We start from the raw sequence: 20,746 nt of genomic DNA, 5'->3' as shown, positions 1-20,746 counted from the left end.
ATATATATATATATATATATATATATACATATATATGTGTGTGTGTGTGTGTGTGTGTGGTCACGAGAGAGGCCGCTTCGTCCGACCGTGTCCGCCGCTGGGGAAAATCGTTAGTGCCCCGGCCGACCGCTAATGGGGCCCAAATTAATTTCACGTAATTGTGGGTACACGGTAGTATGTGTTCCGTTCCCGTCCCCGGCTACCCGTTTTACCCTAATAGGAATAAAATAAGCCCTTATGCGCGCAGAGGGAGTGCGCGCGCGCGCGCTGCCATATAATTGCACCGGCGGAAATAAGCAAACCCGATTAAGCACACTGTCACGCTCGTCGGGTTTCGCCTTCGTCAAATTATACGTCGCCGAAATTTCGACTTGATGGGACCCGGAGAATGTCTATCCGTTCTTCCGTGAAATTTGTCGTCGAAATATAATCAACGGATGTTTTCTTTCTTCTTTTGTTCTTTTTTTTTCTTTCAAAAAGAAGAACAATCGTAAAGTAGTGGTAAGGAAATATTTTAGAAAGTTTATTCGGCGAGTTGCGTACAGAGATAAAATCTAAGATGAGAGATCCGTGGGTAATCGCATACGAGTGAGACAGGAATAACAGTGTGGTAATGTTCCTTCGTTAGATTCGATGTATCGATTATCATCATTGAAGTAATTAAGAGCTTGTTTTTTGTTATTTAAAATGTAATTGACTTTATATTATGCTTACAAAATTTGATAATTAAATCTTGGATTTTACGATGCGTATTCTGGATTTTAATCGACATTCACCGACATTATAAGCTTTTCTATTCTACGCACATTTATATACTCAACGGAAATTGTAAAGCGGGAATAATGATGTAGCAAAATGAAACTCACCGAGGCCTAGCAGAGATACACGTAATGCTGTAGAAAGTAAAGCTTTAATTGCTTCGAAGTTTCTACTTCGTGGCGCAAAATCATCATCATGTTATTAATAAAATTAGCCGTTATTAAGGAATATTTCGAGTAATGGCTGTTTTGAGAGTTTTGTTATCATTCCAAACATCGCACCAAAGATGATGTGAGAAAATATTAATCTGTTTAATTAGCTGTTATTGATAAATAAGCTCAGAAACATGCGATATAAGAGTACAAATACTGACAAAAACTTTGCGAGTCAAATAATTGCACATTTAGTTTCATTAAAAAAAAATAAAACATTTTAAATCATTCAATTATTATGCTTGAGGAGCTTTGAAGAAAAAGATAAAGTGAATCGAGTTATTAATCTGCTAAAATTATTTTCGTATACTTTTACCTCTTCAGTCAATGCAGTTTTACGGTAGTAATCACACATAACATGAACACCTATCTCATGTTCATCAAGAGCCCTAGAGTCTCGAATCGTTACAATATGTATCATCGCGTGAAAATTTTCCGAGTGCGGTTCGTCAATCTGATCTTGTCTTGTATTATGCATAAGATTGCAAATCGATCGATTAAACGAAGAGATCCTTTCGTGACTAAAGTAATTTCGAGTTTGGCAATCATTTGTAGGGTTTTGGGGTGATGAAAAAGACTGAAAGAAAGACGCAGAAGACATTAAATTCAGTATAATATATTTTCCATATAATAATTCTCGCTATACAGACATTATTTTACAAAGCATGATTTATATATATACTATAATTATGTATACTTTAAGTACTTTATGCTGCATTACTTAACTACTAGACGCGCCGTGCGATTCTCGACGACGCATCTCGTATTTTCGTACGACGATATTTTATCTCGCATACAGCCTAATTTTATACATTTATAATACTGGTATGTCTTTATCGAACGCGCTGCGTCATCGAAACGTCATCGAAGCGCGCTTTTTACCAGGATCGGAGCGCTACGAGATAACAGAAAGAACGACATCTCGAAAACATGCCTCGCGTTCTACTACATCTATTAAAATCTGAAAAATACTTTGAAATATCTCGTATCTCTCATACCTTGGCTCGCGACCTTTCCACTTGTATCTGCGATTCATCTTTTTTCTTTATATTTACAGCCCGTACTCTCTCTCTCCCTCTCCCTCTCTCTCTCTCTCTCTCTCTCTCTCTCTCTCTCTCTCTCTCTCTCTCTCTCTCTCTTCCGCGTATAGATCGTACTTCAGTATTTTATTTACAAAACAGAATGGCGCAATTCACTCTCGTTAATCCAAAGTTGCAGAATCGCCTACATCAGACGAACTAATTCGATATTTTTTGTGTATAAAAAATTAAACTTTCCCACTCATTAAGAAATACTTGACGACTTGATCCTAACATCTTGGAATCCCTGATCAATTTAATCAATCGAATCAATGAAAATTGCCACGCTTTAAAAATAGTTTGTTTCTCAGAGTTCTTGTTGCGTGTGAGGTTGCGTTTTAGTCTAGTTTTAACAAACTAGTTTCCTTGCGGCACAATTCTAGCAATTTTCAGCACGAGATTCGAAATATGATAGATCTAAGGAGGATCCGTGTCGCTTCGTACAATTGTTTCTTTACGGAGAAAACACGTAATTTTCATTTGACGCAAATGTCGCATCGTCATTGTCGTTTATCCCTGCGAACCGCATATTATGTGCGTGCCGTTTAATGACAGTAGGGGCCTATTAAGTCTCTTTTGCACATGTTGCGCAAAATGTCAATTTTATTACTCGCAACTCGATCGACACTCGTACAAAATATCGGCCTTCTCTTCCCGAGATCTACTCCCGTAAAAATCTCTCTCTCTCTCTCTCTTTTTTCTCTTGTCCACGTCGCTTACAAATCATCGGTCGGCGGTCGTGCAATTTTCGAAACCGTCACTCTCGCATCTCATCGTCTCGTCGATATTAATTAACCGGGCCCCGATTCCCCGGCTCGTTCCGGAGGAGGAACGGCGACCAAAATGCCGGTTTCGCTTCGCCGACATAAGAACGCCGATTATTTGAATAGTTGAGATGTCCTCCCCCTCCTGGTCCTTCGCGTTTGATGTCGCCCCCTTCTTGTCCCGTTTTTTTGTCGTTTACGGCGATCGAGTGTAATTTCATGTCATTTTAGATTTCTTCCCCCGCGGCCAGGTCCCCTCTAATGTCATATTAATTGTAGATTCGCGTTCGACCACGATTGGCCCGTTTCCTGGCGCGACCATAACCGTCCTCGATGGCATGAAACCATCCAATGAAACCAATCCGGCTTTCTCTGTAACCTAGGTATTTAATTCTACGTTTTGCGATAACGGCACATTGGGATCAAATATATACCTAATAAATTTGAAGAGCCGAATTTTGTCGCGATTGTGAATATCGATCAGTTTCTTTCCAGGTGATTAAGTTCTTTTATTCTTGCGGATGCGAGAATTTAGAAAAGATTTAACTTAAAATTATAAAATTATCAAACAATTAGGCAGATTTATTAGCAAAATGATTTGATATATATTATTTGCTCGTATATTAAACTCCTTAATAATATTTCGTAAGGAAACTTTATCAGTAACGCACTGATGTTTGAAACATGCGTGTAATTATCGCGAGACGAGGACACGTAACTTAATTATGAACATTTTAAAGAGAACAATTTACAATAAAATTAATCAATGTATTTCTCTTTCCGAATTAAATAATAATTATCACAGTATAATCAACGATAATTGTGTGATCAAAATATAAAACACGTAAACATAAATAATTTCACTTTATAAAAGTATTGGAAAATAAATATATTTTAAAACCTCCCCCACTTCCGACAATTGTATATTCCATATGGAGGAATAAAATAATGAACAAATATGTAATGAATGAGGATAATGAGTCTTTATTTGTTCGAAGAACAGCATTTCGGGACTTTCGCTCGTTTTACACGCTAATCATGCACATTGATATTGAAAAAAAATTGTTTTTCACAAAAAAACTCGCCATTCACTGAACGCTCAAATCGAAGTTCGGTTAACCGCACGATATTTCCTGTTCGCTCTCATTATCTACAAAATCCCGGACGTCCCGTGCCATGTCACTTCCTGTTCTACCTCACGAAATAATTGTCCGCCGTGTGTTTCGTTTGCATCAATTTGACTTGAAGATTTTGGCGAATCCAAAGATCATCTTCGGATGTTGCCTCCTTCAAATTTGAAAATGATTGCGATAATATGATGTCGAATAATTTTTATACATGATCTCTCTCTTCTCCCTCGAAGCTTAATACCTTAGTTATATCTTGACAGAAAGCCTTTCTCTAAACAATCTTGTTATGTTGGCTGCATTCGATTGTAATTCATGATAGCTGCGCGATTTCAATGGCTAAGTACTAAAAAGTCATTTTTTTCAAATTCTTTTGTAGATTTTATTAGCTGTTTAAATCACCAAATTACGTACATCTCTCAACAGCTCTTCGATTCTTCTCACCGGGTGACCCTTTCAGAGTCCTTTGTAGGGAAATTATGTAGCTTCATTTTCTAGTTATTCCCTAAGATACACTCGTCCTCTTTCCCGTCGCCGACATGCAGCATTCTTGCCTTATCATTGTCGATATCAGGGATCTCCATGTCCTAGATATCGTGTATGCTCTCATCATCGCTGTCGGCCCTCACGCTCCGAGGACTGTCCTCTCTCGGGACGGGCGATCTATCTTGGCTCTGACTTCTGTCTCGCTGTCGCGTCCGGTTTATACCTTCTCTTCCGTCCATCTCCGGACTATCTCGATAATAGTTATTCAGATTCGATAAATTTGAACCGGTCGCGAGAGGACCGAGCGGATTGCTGGGACCCGCCTGAATCATGGCGGGGGGATAAGCTCTGGTATCTTTTCTCAGAGGTGATCTGTCCCTGACAGATTCTGGGCTCTTGCTCCTCTCTTGCTTCCTCGACCTGTCCACGTTTTCTCTAGCCTCCACTAGTTCCTCTGGGCTGCCCCTATAGTAGTTGTTCATGTTAGGGAGACTGGACGTTGCCGTGAGCGTGCTGAGAGGATTGCTGGGACCTGCCTGCATCATCGACAGCGGATACAATCTTGCTTGTTTTCTGGGCGGCGATCGGTCTCTCGACTCCGGGCTTTTACTTCTATCCCTCTTTCTCGTCGACTCCCGGCCGTCAACTATCTCCGGGCTATCCCTGTAATAGTTGCTAAGGGACGACAGGCTAGAGCTTGCTGTCAAAGAGCCAAGGGGATTGCTCGGCCCAGCGAGAATCATTGTGGGCGGATACAAGCGATAAGGGAGCGGTTTTTGCAGAGTCGCCGCCGCCGACGCTTGCTGATAGAAGAATCCGTTCGCGGGTAATGTGTGCGCACTAGGAGCGTACTGCCAGTAACGTCCTGCTGTGGGATGCGCGGGGATGGTCGCGGCGCCGCTGCCGTACAATTGCTGGAAAGCGGCGACGGCGAAATTGTTCTCAGCCATGATCTCGAAGCCCACAATCGTTTGTCGCTTCCATTTCGTTCTGAAAATATAAAGGAAGCGGATGGATAAATGACAACAATCGGCGTGAAACGATTGTTTTACGATTTGTTTGTATGGAAAGATCTAAGTTCTTGAGTAAGGTTCGTATTAGAAGATTTCTTTAAGATATAGACGTATAATTTCTATATTATAATTATTTAGAAATGAATTATAAAATATCGAATAATTTATAAACATTAAAAAAAAATTGCCTGATAACTTATTTATTATAATTATATATATTTCATGTTGATTAGAATGTACCATTTATCTTTCGATAATGACCGGTTATTCAAAATATTTGCACATCGAACCAAGCGATCGATGTTATTCTCATAACATATAATATCGACAAAATAGATCTAAAGTTTGACTAATGTCAAACCCGGCAAGCTCGTGCGAGCCATGATATTACGATAAGAAGGCTTGATCGCCGGAAACACGTGCGAGCATGGCGTAGTTCCACGGTACTTTTCCAGATTCTAACGGTCAACGATAAGATCCGTTCCAAGTATTTGTTCGTATAGCGCGAGGTTGCTGCATAAGGATCGAGTAAACTTTCGAGGCCACCACCTAAAGCAATCACGGGCTTTCTGCAATTTCTCCCCGCGACCAGGCATACCCGCCCTCTTCGTCCTCCACATCCATATATGTAAATCTCGATCTGGGACAATTACGCTAAAACGGGGTGGCGTGCCGCCAAGTGGTTACGTTGGCCACACTACCGGGAGCTTATTATACTAACAAATAGCCCGTGGAGTTTCAGTGCCTAATCATCGCGTATCATGGCACGCACGCACACAAACACATTAATACATACATATATTTGTGCCTGCGAACGTAAAAGCGCCCTTAGACGCGCGCGAGACAGAGATATATCAACAGGCCGGGGGTTGAACGCGATGGAACACGAAGGGAGACACGAGGCAAAATTTCTGAAGGCCATGGCATTAACTAAACCATTACTGCTCGTAATGCTGCGAATTATACCGCGAAAATCACGATACTTTCCACAAAATCGAGGCGCGAGTTACAATCGATCGTCTAACACTGTGCAGTGAAAAAGATTATGCCCAACGGAACCTTTAAATGGCGTGCATGAAACGTAAGTAGTTGAAGAACGTATTAAGAGAAGAACGTAACGTATGTGCGGTAGAAAACATGCGACAAAAAGAGAAAGATATCAAAAATAAATATAAAAATAGTATACAAGATTATGCGATAATTATGTACTTTACGGACGACCTCACCGAGGTCCGACATTTCAACGATCTTCACATGTTGTCAAGCTCACTCTCCTGAGTAAGGTCATCAAAAGTGTCGCTTACTATTTATTAAAAAGTTATTGACGAAAAAAATTTAATGAATATAATATGATTTTGCCACAGTATGTACATTTAAGAAGGAATATTTGATGGAATATATGTTTAATATATAGCGAAGGTCATCATTAAATGTAGAGTAAACTTTGTTTTGTGTTGCAAAGTACATGCTTGGAGACAATGGGTTCCGCCCCCCTCCTTCGGAAGATATAACCTAACCCAAACCTATTTCTGATTTAAAACTAAAATTTGGTTTGAGATGAACCTTGCTTAAAATTTGGTTTAAATCAGAATAGGTTTGGGTTAGATTATATCTTCCGGAAGTGGAGCCCCCCCGTTGGAGGGGCGGAACCTACTGTCTCCAAGCATGTACTTTGCAAGATAAAATGAAGTTCACATGGGTTTGCAACTTTTCACGCGAAGCAAGGTTCATCTCAAACCAAATTTTAGTTTCAAATCAGAAATAGATTTGGGTTAGGTTATATCTTCCGAAAGTGGAGCCTCCCCCGTAGGGGGGGCGAAACACACTGTATCCACGCATGTACATTTCACCTTGACTCTTAAAACGTACATAATGTCTAAAAATTGCACATAATTCGTAAAACTTTTTTCGTTAATAACTTTTTAATAAATAGTGAGCGATACTTAAAACCTTTTGATACTTACTCAGGAGAGTGAGCTTGACAACATATGTCAAGATCATTGAAATCGGTGAGGTCGTCCGTAAAGTGCATAATTACCGATTATGCAATTACCGTTTAAGAATATACAACTATTAATTTGCAAAATTAAATTTAAAAAAATTTTTTTGAAAAAAAATAAATGAATAAAATAAAAAATAAATGAAAATTGCTAAAAATATTATAATCGAAAAAATTATGTTTGTAAATATCTTAATTGTTTAATATCATAATAGAATCTAGATAAAACACATTTAAAACATTTTTTTTCAATATTGTTTAAAATTTGTCAATAAGAAGCGAAGGCGAAAGATGTAGAAATGGGAAGAAAAATATTAAAAATCCAAATTGCATGAATGTATATTATTAAACTCTTGTGTAACCTTCGTACAAAATCAAAAACGTTATGAATTTTTTTGATAAATATTATATGAGTACGCGTGCTCACGCGATTAGGGGAACACCTCGCCCTTTATAAGAGAGAAATATATTAAAACCCCGCATCGCGAGCGGCTTAATTCAAAATACGGTGGATAAGACAGAGAAAAATGTACGTAAAGAGAAAACGACTGTGAAGGGCTATTATATTACATGAGCCAATCTGCCATAACGTTCATGAATAATATCAAGAAAATTACAACCCTTCCGTGGCAGTAAGGCGTGAATTACATCCGACATTTTTGCTCGATAAGTGCAAGTGTAGTTTTTGCCACTCCTCCATCCCCTCTTCTCGCTCTAGCATCACTCTACGAAAAAAAAATATGTGTATGTTCTTCTTGTATGTTCGTTTCTCTTAGCTCGATTAATTCAGCCGTAATTATGATACAAATGTATTACCGCGACAACGTGATTCTTGATGAATGAAACGAAGCTCTTTGAATATTCGTAAACGGTTTCCGCTATCTGGTTGTATCTAAATGTCTCCATTTGAATTAAAAATGCAAAAAAGTTGTCAAAATTATCGATTTAGTTAAAGAAAAAAAGATGATATAATGGTAATTGCTGAAAAACTTGATTAAAATAATTAGCATTTCTTCAGAATTCTTTAAGAATTAATCAATAATTATTGGAACTTTATTTTCTGAATTGAATGTCACAATATTTATCGACATATCGCCCATGAGATCTTCGCGCTTTTATTCGTGATAATAAATCAAACTGTTTCCCACCCGTGCCTCGATAAAAATTCGACAATTTGCGCTAACGAAATTCGAGCGATAATTAACGGGCGCAGCCAGTGTATACATTTGTTTTACATTTTTTTTTGTTAAAACTGCGGCTGCAATAAAAAATGAAAAAGCCGTATCTTCGAAATGCAGTCGCGAATGTTACAGGGTAATAGCCACGGAGGGAGAGTGGAGTGCGGGGTGCACTTGGTTATAGTAATTAATAATCAGGAGATCCGCGCCTGGCAAAGGACAAAGCGATTCTAACGGATATGCAACTCGCACGGAAAATTCGACAATTAATATATTTCGTGGGGTCGCAAACCTACCTTTCTCCCTCTCTCCCCCTCTTTCTCTCCCGATTCTGCACTGAGTGCGAATGTAGGCCACACAATCTTTCTCTCTCTTTCTTCTTTCCCTCAATATAGTTCCTGTTCGCCCTTTTGTGACGGGTTGCGATAGGGGAGGTTGCAGTAAAATCGTTCATGAATTTTAAACAGGCACCTCTCTGAATCGAGCCACGATCATTTCTCATTTTTCTGCCGACATGTCGGAGGTGTAAGAAGGACGAGCGTGTCCAAGCGCGAGATTCAAAGAGAGAGAGCGAGAGAGAGAGAGAGAGAGAGAGGAAGGAAGGGAGGGAGAAAGAAAGAAAATGTGTGTAACAATACAGACAGCACCGAGAGCCGCTCGTGCGATTATATGATGAGTAATGTTTTTTAATTCTCCCACTTTTGGCTGGGGTTGTCCGGCGATTTTCGAGTGCAGCCACTCTAAAACACCCTTAATTGCCTGTTGGCTTTTTACGATTATCTGCTAGAGGCAAAGGGGAGCTGCCAGGGAACAAACGGGGAAGAAAAAAGGAGAGTGAAGAAGAGTCATTGATTTATCTTCTTGAGGTGCTCGAGGGTGCTGCTTGATCTCGCTCGATTTAAACGGAAAGAGAATGAAGAGAGGGTTGGAAATAGGGAAAGAGAGAGAGAGAAAAAAGAAAGAGAGTAGCAAAGAAGTATAATGATTGCTTCCATTGCATTTCTAATGATGGTGCAATTCTTCGGATCGTGGTGGAAAAAGTTCCCTTCCTTCCGGTGACAAACTCCTGCGAATCGATCGCCTCGTCCCGAATAACGCCTTTCCTCGATCGTCATCATTGAGTGTCAAAGTGACATGTTGCTTGAAAATCTTGGGGTGACTTATGCGACACGAAAGATGTGGAACACGTCAAGACACTAATCGACTCGAAAATTGCTCTTATGATGATTCATGCAGTTTATTATTATTTTTGTAACACTTTCTGTACCTTCTTTTATATACACACTCATTTTAATATTTAATAATTATATATTATATATACATTTTTTAATATTTAATAATTGAAAAACGAAAAGGACAACACTTAGTAACAAGTATTGTTTTTCATTAAACGTTATACAAAATTTTCCACAAATAAGAAAATAGTCATCTATCACATATCATAAAAGAAAATAATTCTATATAATATTAATCGTATAATATTAATGTAGTTATTTTTACTTTTCATTTTCGCTTTTAAAAATTAAATCTTAACCATCATTCGATTATTTATTGGCATTTCTCAAGCAGGTAACGAGGAAAGTAGAACGATTAGCGAGTCGAAGAGCGATTCAGCAAAGACGAATATCAGAAACGTCCAGCTGGAACAGTTGGAGGCAAAAAAATGGCACGTTGGTAAGAAGAAGAGGGCGAAACTAAGGGGAGAGTTAATGCATTTATAATGGTGGTTGGGTCTGTTGGTTGCTTTTGCGGTTACATGCCCGTGCGATACTAATGTGCCGAAGCCGTTGACTCGCTTTGTAATAATAGTGGCGACAGCGAAACCAAAAGAAAAAAAGAAAGAGAGAGAGAGAGAGAAAGGGTAACATATTTTCAAATTATTATTCACTTCAATGATTACGAGACACATGTTTCACAATTGGTATGTTACTTAGCTTGTATGTCACTTTATGAAAAATCGCAGATGACAATTTTTATTATAATTACTAATATGGTTATTTTGCAATTTTTTTATACATGAATTCTGTGAGATATTTATATAATATTATATAATATATATGATATTTATATATAATATTTATGTTATATTTATATAATATTTATGTAATATTTTATATTTATATAATATTATATTTTTATATAATAATGAATTTTCTAATTAATAAATTGTTATTGCTTCCGCTTTTTTCGCTTTTTTTATATTCAGCACCCATCATGTTAATAAGATAAAGTATAAAAATCTTTTTGCGATTGCAACTTAATTATCTTTGTAAATTAGTTACAAAAAAAAAGGTTTAAGAAATTTAATTTCCAAAAACATTTTATTAATCGTACTTTTATTATTTCCTTTTTTTCTTTTACATAAAATATTTTCATTATATCAAATACTGAATAAATAGATTGCACGATCCGATTAGCTCGATAAAAAGCATGAAGAATCAGAAATTATTCGCGACAAAAAATTACCGAAAAACAAACGACCTCATTTGAAATGAGAACGCGCGCGTTAATTAAACCGCGGTTGAGCGTATCCTGCGGGATAAAAGAGTTAATCAGGTGATTATATATCGCCAGGTAGGCGAGAGAGGGACCGACAAAACGCGCATGCAAATACGTCGTTACCGAAGGGGTGGTACAGCCTGACTGTTGTTATCGCGCGCCACCCGATTAGCCCCGTTTTTCTAGCAGGTATTTCATGAAATCCCGCATGGCACGAAATGGTATTGCTACGCGTGACGCAAGAACGCGATCGAAACGAGCGCATTCGACACAAGTATCCGCGAAATCAAGGCGACCCGTTATGAAGCGGTTTACCGGAGGCGTGGGAAGCCCGCTCTTCCGGTGGCGGCGCAGAAACACAGAGAACTCTTGAAGAGAGAAAGACAGAGAAAGAGAGAGAGAGAAACGAATTCTCTCACGATCGCAACGTATATGTATGTAACGCACCGGTGAAATATCACCATCGTGACATCACGACATCATGTCATCCGATTGTCGTCGGATGAGAGTATTGATCAGGATGTTTAAACCCATATCTTATTAAAAAATTCCTAGATTTCCTGAAAATTCCATGCAAGGAACTTATTTTAATGATTTTTAGTGCAACTTTCTTATAATAAAGTTTTTTTATTGTTTATTGCTTTTTATATTTTATTGTTTATTGTATATTTTTCCTTTATATGAAAAACAGAGTCAGTTAAGTTTTAAATAATGAGAAAAACATAACGGAGAAAAACATAATTAAATGCTTAAGATAAATATTTTTCACTTGCATCATTTATCACTAAAAATTATAATAAAGAATATATATTCAATATTTTTTTTATTAAGACATTGAATGTATATAAATAGAGATAGATATTTATAATGTATTTTAAACACATAATTCACAACTTTATTTATCGATTGATTTGTAACTATTTACAATACAAGAAAAAAATGATCAAAGAGAAAATTTTTAAAAAATTCTCTGAGTTTTAATTTCCCAATTTTCTTAAGCGCAAAAGAAATCCAGATATTCCATGTTTTCTCAAGGACATCCTGTTTGTCGAAGAGTTTCAGACGCTCGTCTCGAGTCTGACATTGATCGTTTCTTTATTTCTTTTTAAATTCTCTATTGCGCGTGTCAACATATATGAAAAAACGAATCGAGACAGATATTTGCGATACCTTGATTGCCCGTGTATGAGTTAACAGTAATGTGTGTTCGCGTTTTTGCGTCAGATTTATCGCTCGTATATATTATCATTAATCTTGAAGCGGGGCTGTCGCCCGAGTGTAAAACGCGAATAATTCTTCTCTTTCATTTTCAGAATTTCAGTTCGCGCAGCTTTATCACGGGGACACGTTACGTTGTCATTAGTCATTCGCGGCGCATTTCGGCGCCGTTATCCCGTTATAGATAATCCTGCATTTGCATTCTTCGCGGACGCGAGTTATCGTTTCTTCCTGGCTACAGTAAAATACCGCTGTGCGCATTTACGATGTAATACTTGATGGTATATAACGAGCATAAAACCGTGTGAAGGATTCAACCTCTCATCCATCCACGCCGAGGTCCACTTGCTTCTCGTCTCGGCATAGTTTAAATTGCGCTCCGAGGATCTTTCAGAACCGAGTAAAATCTCACGGGATAAGACAACTGCGTCGCGTGCGACCTAATTTTTTCCACACTTTTTTAAGGTATCGGAGTAATTGCGATTTCGAGACTCGTATTGCTCGTTAAATAAATCATCGATTCTTAAACCTATATTTACAGCCGCATACCTACAATGTAATTTCAAGCTCAAATGAGTTTCTTTCTATCTCTCGTTAGCTTAACACGTGTTGGCTGATGATGTGGTGAAAAGATCGAGCAATGAATCTATCATTGCAAATTTACGAGTTTACTATTAAATACGAGCCTTTGTGAGCGCGAAAATATTCTATTATTTTTTCAGTATTCTCTATTTTTTTTATATATTTTTTTCACGATCCATCTGCTAACTGCAACGAATTACGCGACAACGCGGGAAACACGAACGATGGAGACGCACGGTAATAATCTCAACAAAAAAAATGCGAGCCACCGCATAATAGTACTCTAAAATTACGAATCACGTCCCGAGGGCAGGATCCACTCTCCCGCGAGACTTGCAAAAGGTGAAACAACGTATACACGGGGACCATATAAGCGCACATATGCGTGTAAAAAGACGAACTACGACGTAAAAGCAAACTAGCCACCAACTAATATTGCACTTTTTCCTCGACCTTTTCGTAAATTATCTCGAAAACGCAAAAAAGTTGGTTCAAAAAGTCTTTTTTGCACATCATGTCCTCGATTTACAATCCTAAATTTTATCTCTTTAACATCGCTTCAATTATACACATCAGATTAAAAACGAATGGTTTACTTTGTTTCCCTTAAATAATTATATTTATCAAATCATTTATTACATATTATTCTTTTATCCTCAATATTACAATCCCAAGTTTTATCTTCAACGTCTCTTTAATTATTATACACATTGAATTACATGTCAGACTAAAAACCAATTATTTAATTTGTCTCTTTTGTAAAACTAAATAATTATTATATTTATCAAATCGTATTTTTTTTTAAGGAAATAAGGTTAATCTTTATAAGAAAAATTTAAAAATTTACATTATACAGTTTGTTTTAAAATAGAAAATAATAAATATTTGTTAAGGAGTAATATATTGTAGATGATAAAACAACATTAAATGTGTTTAGATCGTACTTTTCGCTAATTATTACAAGATAGTAGTGATAAGCATCCTCTGCTAATTTTTTGCGGAGGATCCAGGATAAGTCGCGCGTCCGAGCGGATAAAACTCGACGTGTGTTACGAATGTGCAAGCGTGCCGAGTCTCGTTGGTATTTGTTATTAAAATGCACTTTCTGCGGGCTGAGATAACCACTCCGATATTAAAGATCGAGAGGCACGCACGCTTCGTCAACGTTAGCGTGTACTTACCACGGTTCACTTATGGCCGAAGCGTAATTAGCCGATAAGTAGAAGCGATTTGCCGCGAATAACGTAACGAGTCCTAATGACTTCTAAACAACCCAACGACTGTGTGTGTTCCAGGCATACGTCGTGGAAAAACGAGGGGAGTGTAATTGTTGGAAAAGCACTTTGCAGGCAAATCGCTGCGCGTTTAGCTTCCCAGCGTCAATTTTCACGGAAAGTTTTGCGCGGAAAAACATTGCGGTCGATTACATCGTCGTAATTAATGTGCGATGAGTGTGTATTCGGGGGGTGTCTACTCAAATCTTGTAAAAAGAATTTCCTGAATCCGCTGATTTTTAGATACTTTTGTTCAAAATTTCAGGTAAAGAGAATATTTTAGAGATTTTTTTACAACTTTCTAAAATAAATTTTTTAAATATATGCGTGTTCGAATTTGTACTTATATAAAGAAAAAATCACAGAGCCACTTAAACTTCAAGTGCTAGATTTTTTGTAAACGTACTAAAAATTGAATAGGTTTATAGTAAAGATAAACATTTTTCAATTTGCATAACATTTTTATTTTTTTATTAAAAGTTATAACGAAAAAAATATGTACTGTACATTCAATATTTCGATAAGATATTGAATAAATATAAACAAAGATAGACATATATTTATGATATATTTTAAACACACACATAATTCACGACTCGAGTTATCGGATTGCCGATACAATATAATAGCAAAATTATCAAACAAAGATTTCTTTTTTAATTTATTAATTTCCACTAAGGTTCCATGAAAATGATTTTTTCAAGCGTAAAAAAAATTCCCAAGAATTTCAAATTTTCTATGTTTTTCCAGAGAGTAGACATCCTGGTGTCTACAATCGTGTTCAGGTGACTCACTGCTGAGATGACTGAGATCAGCTAATGGAAATAAACATAACGTTTTTAAACTATTCATCTTGTATGTGTGTATTTAAATAAATACATGAGATTTTTCAAGCAAATTGATTTTTACATGGTTTGATAAAAAAATCTGATTTCTCTTAAAGAGAGAATTGATGTAATATTCATAAGGCGAAAAAATGAAGACATCGCGCGTTAGTTGTTTAGATACATTGAGCATAATTAATGTACAATTGATGACGCACGCGCGGGTTGATCAATGGTTAAATAAGATGGTTATAAGAATAGTTATAAAAAAATATAGAAAAGAATATTCATTAGAGATAAATCTATACATTTTCAAGGAGATTACTGTGATAATTGCCAATTACGACATCTATGAATTATCCATCACAGAATACCTCTATCTATATTTATCTTCTCCCTCTTTTTCTCTCTCTCTCTTAGAAGCAAGTTGATGCTGTCTGGAAAACTCAAAATTAAAATAAAAAATTGGCTCAAATAATAACAATTAAAAAATCCGGAAAATTATCATCTCAATATCATCTTACATCATCTCTCGGATAATATTTCGAAAAACTCGCCACAGATCGAGTCACAAATTTGAAAAATCCGTCGAATTCGAAGAAGCAAAGTGTAAGAATTGATTCGATGTAGCTAAATATTACGATACATCGAAGAGACTTGAGCTTCTGTTTTCAAGCGTGTGATTCGAGAAAAAGGGAGCAGAGGCTCTCTCTCCCGTCGACCTGGCGCCCGTCGAGGTGTGGCCGGCGCCTCCGCGAAGAAGCGCCGAGTCACAATCGGGACGATGCGACGAACAGCAAAACTTTAAGCGGGCACTTAAGAAGCCGCCTGTCAGTCAGGAGCGTCACTAATTTTCCCGGCCTTTTTGTCGAGTGCGCCCTCCTCCCCCCTCTTCTCCCTCTCTTTCTCTCGCGTCCTTTCACGCGGGCACACGTGCCCGCTTCGGATATCCGTCATTTTCGTCCTTATTAATTAAGCGCGGCTGAATATCAACATAGAGATAATTAATTAACACTATGTCCTCGGGCTCGATTTCATGAGTCCAAAAAGGTAGGTAGAATTTTAAAAGCCGAAGCACGTTGATCTTATTGATCCGATTGTAATTTATATTATTTCTCGGATGATGTAAGGTAGTATAAGAATTTATTGTTTAAATTATTTTTCGATACGTACTTAATTCGCACACATGTACATGACTGAAAGTCTGTTATAAAAATTTTTCAAATTTGTGCGAGAACTAATTCATTTTGAAGCGACAAAATTGTGCGCGAAAATTGTTTCCGCTTTTTTTCCAAACTATTTTTGTAATAATCGATCGATATTATGACAGCTCGCTCAACCGAATGTTTCAGAGATTCGAGACACGTATAAACACAATGATACACAGTTATTTCTTCCTTTAGATACAATGACACATACAAGCATAAGCTAGATTAATGAGAAATATACAGGGTATTTCGGTAAGGGTGGGCAGGTAAAAATAACTTTAATAAAATTCTATAAAATGTTTTCCTACAACGCATCTTTTATTAACATCATTTTATTATCTCATCATTTACTTTCTATCAAATATATTTTTCTCGAAAACAGTTTTGACGAAATGAAAAAAGGAGCACTTTTTTTTTAGAAAAAGGATAGAAAATTTAAAAACATGGTAATTATGCATAAAAGGGGCATCCTTTCCGATTTCTATTTTAACTTTCTATGCGAAGCCAGATATATTCCACACTTCAGACACGGGTTGGATTAGGTTATATCTTCCGAAAGTGGAGCCCCCCCGTAGGGGGGGCGGAACTTGCGGTGTTCCCGCATGTACTTTGCAAGACAAAGCAAAGTTTACAAATACATATATTCTATTAAAATTATTTTTGAATTTATTATTTTTATCCTTTTTCAGCCTATATCTCCAAAATTATTTGAGTCCGACCCTTATATACGAAATTACTCGGGAAGATCTCCCCTATAACATATTTAAAAATAAAGCAAATCGGAGAGGAGGTCCCTTTTATGTATAATTACCAAAAACATATTTAAAAATAAAAAAAACTTACTGGTTCCGAAGTTTCGTAAATTAGAAAGCTTGTAGGTCCATCATGCTGTATATTTTTTAAAGATTTTTACATAAAAATAATTATTACAAATTATTGAAACCTACAGAATAATAAAAAAATTATTTAAGAAAAATATTTTTCAAATTTTAACTTGAGACAAATATTCGGTATAGATACGTAGATTGTAGAAAAAAATTTTATTGGAATTTACGAAATTATTTCTACCTGCTCCTCATGTCTTTGAAAGATTGCCCATCTTTACTGAAACACTCTGTATATACATATGTATACAAGGTGTTTCTTGATAAGTGCGAAAAATTTTAGGAGATGATTCTTTGTCGAAAATTAAGGGGAGGTTTTTCATATAAACATATACTCCTACATCCCTCTCTGTGAAGTTACACTCCTCCAAAAATGGGAGTAAAAATTAGATTTTACTTTTTTCTCAAATTTGGAACAAGTTAAAGAAATGAAATTAAGTGGATATTTTCTACTAAAAAGGTTATTTATTAATATTTTTTTTCAGCCTCCCGTTTTGTTATAAGAGGATGAAACTAGCAATCACCCTATTAAATTTTTAATTAGAACTTTTTAATGTTTATATGAAAAACTTGCCTTAATTTTCGACAAAGATTCATCTAATCATCCTAAAATTTTTCGCACTTATTAAGAAATACCCTGTATATAAAACAATAATTCGCGCGCTTTAAAGCGTTCAGAAATCATCTTTTAGTCCCTGTTGTCCATTATCTACACCGAGTCAACATAATGAGCTAACAAACTGGACTGTAAAAGTAAATAGTCGTAACGATTACAACGTATATACAGCCGAGCGAGGCCGCCGTGTCATGATATGGGAAACGAGGCGTCTTTGAAAAAAAAGTCGTAAATAGCGCACAATTACGCTTGAAAAATTGAACAACCACCGAAATGCAGGTACATAGTAGTCTTTTTTTCAACGAACGGCGCAACGCTTGGCAGCGCTCGCTGCCTGTCATTACGCCATTCGCTCTCCACCGGTAATTGACAGTCTAATGACACAGTCTAGAGAGTCTGCCGCTCGCCTCGTCTTTTCGTACATCACGATCGTACGGGGATTCTCATTAATGATTCGCCTTCTTTGTGCACGATCGGCCGCTTGTCTAAGTTAAACGGCCGCCGGCAGAAAATCGCCAAGTCATGACTTGTGGGTGTTCCCTTGCTAATCATCGCGCGTTCGACGAGAGAACAGCGATAATTAGTATATAGCGAAATTAATGAAGCGAGGATTTTGCACATCGAAATTAAAATTGAAACTTCAAACGGCGAGTGAGAATTTTAGTCGAGAGTCTCATTAGATTAGACATAAGAGGAGAGAAACGCACGAAGGTGTGGAATTTTTAAACTTTTTTACATTATCTAAAAAAGTTTTATTATTTTTATAAAAGAAAAATAACGCAAAATTATTCTTATTTTTAATTTATGAATAAAACAGTAAAAAAATTGCATGCTATAAGAGATTTAATAATGCATGATAAGTAATATCAAAATGCGCGCATCCTGTATTATTTGTTCCTGAAAGGGAAACTCTTCCCCGAAAATCTATTCCGCGCACGATTTTAATTTAGTAAATTTTCGACATGCGATTGATAGAAATCCGACCAACAGGACACACTTGATGATTAAATTGTGGAAGGAGGTAGATAGCCCATGAAAAATCAGAAGCACGAAACTACTACAGGCGCCAGTGGATGACTTTACAAAATCGCATTTACAAAGGATGCCGCGGAGGATTTGGAAATCGACTCCAACAGCGTAATCTTACTTTCGTAAAGGAACCGACGACGGATTTAAAGCGCTAACGCAATGAATCATTGGTACCATATACAAAATGGCGTCTCTAATACTTTCAGGTTAAATTCTATCTCTTTTTTAATATCAATGTATTTCAATAAGTTTTAATAAATTTGACAAAAATGGCCCATTATATCAAATTTACATATTTATTTGAACAATAATTCTTTTTGATAACATGAACAAATCCAGAAAATGAAAATAAATCACGTACATTTATATATTTTCTAGTTTCTGTTTAAAAATTTTTTAAAGATTATTTTCAAATACTTATTGAAATATGTTATACAATTTTTAATTACACAATGTAATCTCTTTTTCAGATAGAAATCTATTATAATAACCAATATTATTTTTAGTTTAGATAATGTATATAAAGTGTTTCCGTAAAAAGGGCAAAAAATCGTAGATAGAATAAATAAAAATATTCTTATAAGTTCCTATAAAATTTTTTTCTATGTATCTCTACCGAAATATTATTGTTTTTAAAGTTAAAATGTGAGAAATATTTTTCTTAAATAACTTTTATATCACTTTGCAGATTTTAATAATTTGTAATAATTATTTTTACGTTAAGTAGAGATCTTTCAAATATAACATGATAGATTTCTTGATACTACGTCACAGAACCAAGAACGGATCATCTATAAGTTTTCTAATTCTAATTTATAAAATTTTGAAGCAGGTAAGTTTCTTTTATTTTTAAATATCTCTTGTTTTTAAATTCTTTCTTTTTTTTAGAAACATCTTTTTTCTGAGAAAGGGTACTTTTTTTTTATTTCATGAAAACTTATTTTCGAGAAAATCACATGTGATTGATAGAAATTAAATGATGATAAATGCAGTTTAGAAAAAATTTATAGAAACTTATTTTTAATTTATATACATATATGTATATATTCTAAGTTGCAAACCCAGTAATAGAGGCGCATGAATCTCGAAATGTTTGCTCGAGTTTTGGCCGACGATCCTCGCGTTTAACCACGTAAACAACGCCTTTGTTGACCGCCGCGATTTCCATTTACGAATTCGACACGCGCCGGCACAAAGGACCGCGCCGCCATGCTTCCGAGACCGGAGGATCGTGATGCAGAGTTTTCTATCCGATATTCAACAGTGTAATGCGAAGGGTCGATCGATCGTCATGCTTTGTCTCTTTAAAGTCTCTCAAACTTTTAACGGTTATTCAAATTTTTTTACGCGTGCGCAACCTCAATTGCGTGGAAAGGCAATAATTATCTTCCAATAAAAATCTTAATATATTATATATTTTTAATGCTAAATTGCATAAAAAAAATTGAGCGCAATATTGAATATTTCTTTTCGAATTTTCTTCCTCGAAAGGAAATCTTGTTCGTTCTTTTCATCACTTGTTCGCTCTTTTGATTGTTTGTTTGCTCTTTTAATACGATAAAAATTTCAAAAATTTAATAGTATATATTTTTTTTCGTAATTGATTGTATTGCGCCAACTTAAAATTTTTAAGAATATATTTAAAACTTATCAAGCGACGCGGTAGCCAAGTACATAAAAAACAGGTCCGAGCATTGAGAGTCACTGCTCTCGATCGACGCGGCGCTACCAAGTAGCTTATTCGGAATTTTACGTTTGAATGACGTCACATAAACTTTCGATTGAAATATTTCAGAAACTAAAGCCGTAATCAAAAATCTAACGACACTTTTATTATGTAATGTGAATATAAGCTTTCGATTGCGACCAGTTTGGATAAAATCGGTGCAGTCAATCCTGAGAAATGATGATCGAATATCACAATTGTGACATTTTTCGGTTTTCTCCAGGTTCAGACTCACGTACATATGCTCGCACGCACACACGCAAAGCGAG

At 36.2% G+C, this 20,746-nt stretch overlaps 1 protein-coding gene across 2 annotated transcripts in view; it reads right to left on the bottom strand.

The window, feature by feature from the left end:
- Positions 1-1,581: 1,581 nt before the first annotated feature.
- LOC145975978 (uncharacterized) overlaps positions 1,582-20,746 on the bottom strand; it is a 37,471-nt gene continuing 18,306 nt past the window's right edge. The window contains exons 3-4 of one of the 2 annotated variants that reach the window (XR_014440144.1): positions 4,186-5,417; positions 1,582-4,101 (exon numbers count right to left, since the gene is read on the bottom strand). Coding sequence is in view for 1 of the 2 variants with exons in the window: in XM_083106769.1 (XP_082962895.1) it covers positions 4,529-5,417 (889 nt within the window). In the remaining variant the exon portion in view is untranslated. Of the gene's footprint in view, positions 5,418-20,746 lie in introns of both variants that reach the window. The other variant, XM_083106769.1, reaches the window with a different exon arrangement.

Source organism: Camponotus vicinus, unplaced genomic scaffold (assembly GCF_025532165.1).
Source record: "Camponotus vicinus isolate PSW18456_S1 unplaced genomic scaffold, iyCamVici1.0 SCAF_1, whole genome shotgun sequence".
Lineage (NCBI taxonomy): Eukaryota > Metazoa > Arthropoda > Insecta > Hymenoptera > Formicidae > Camponotus > Camponotus vicinus.
The sequence above is the reverse complement of the archived record's forward strand: the minus strand, read 5'-3'. Positions and strand labels throughout refer to the sequence as shown.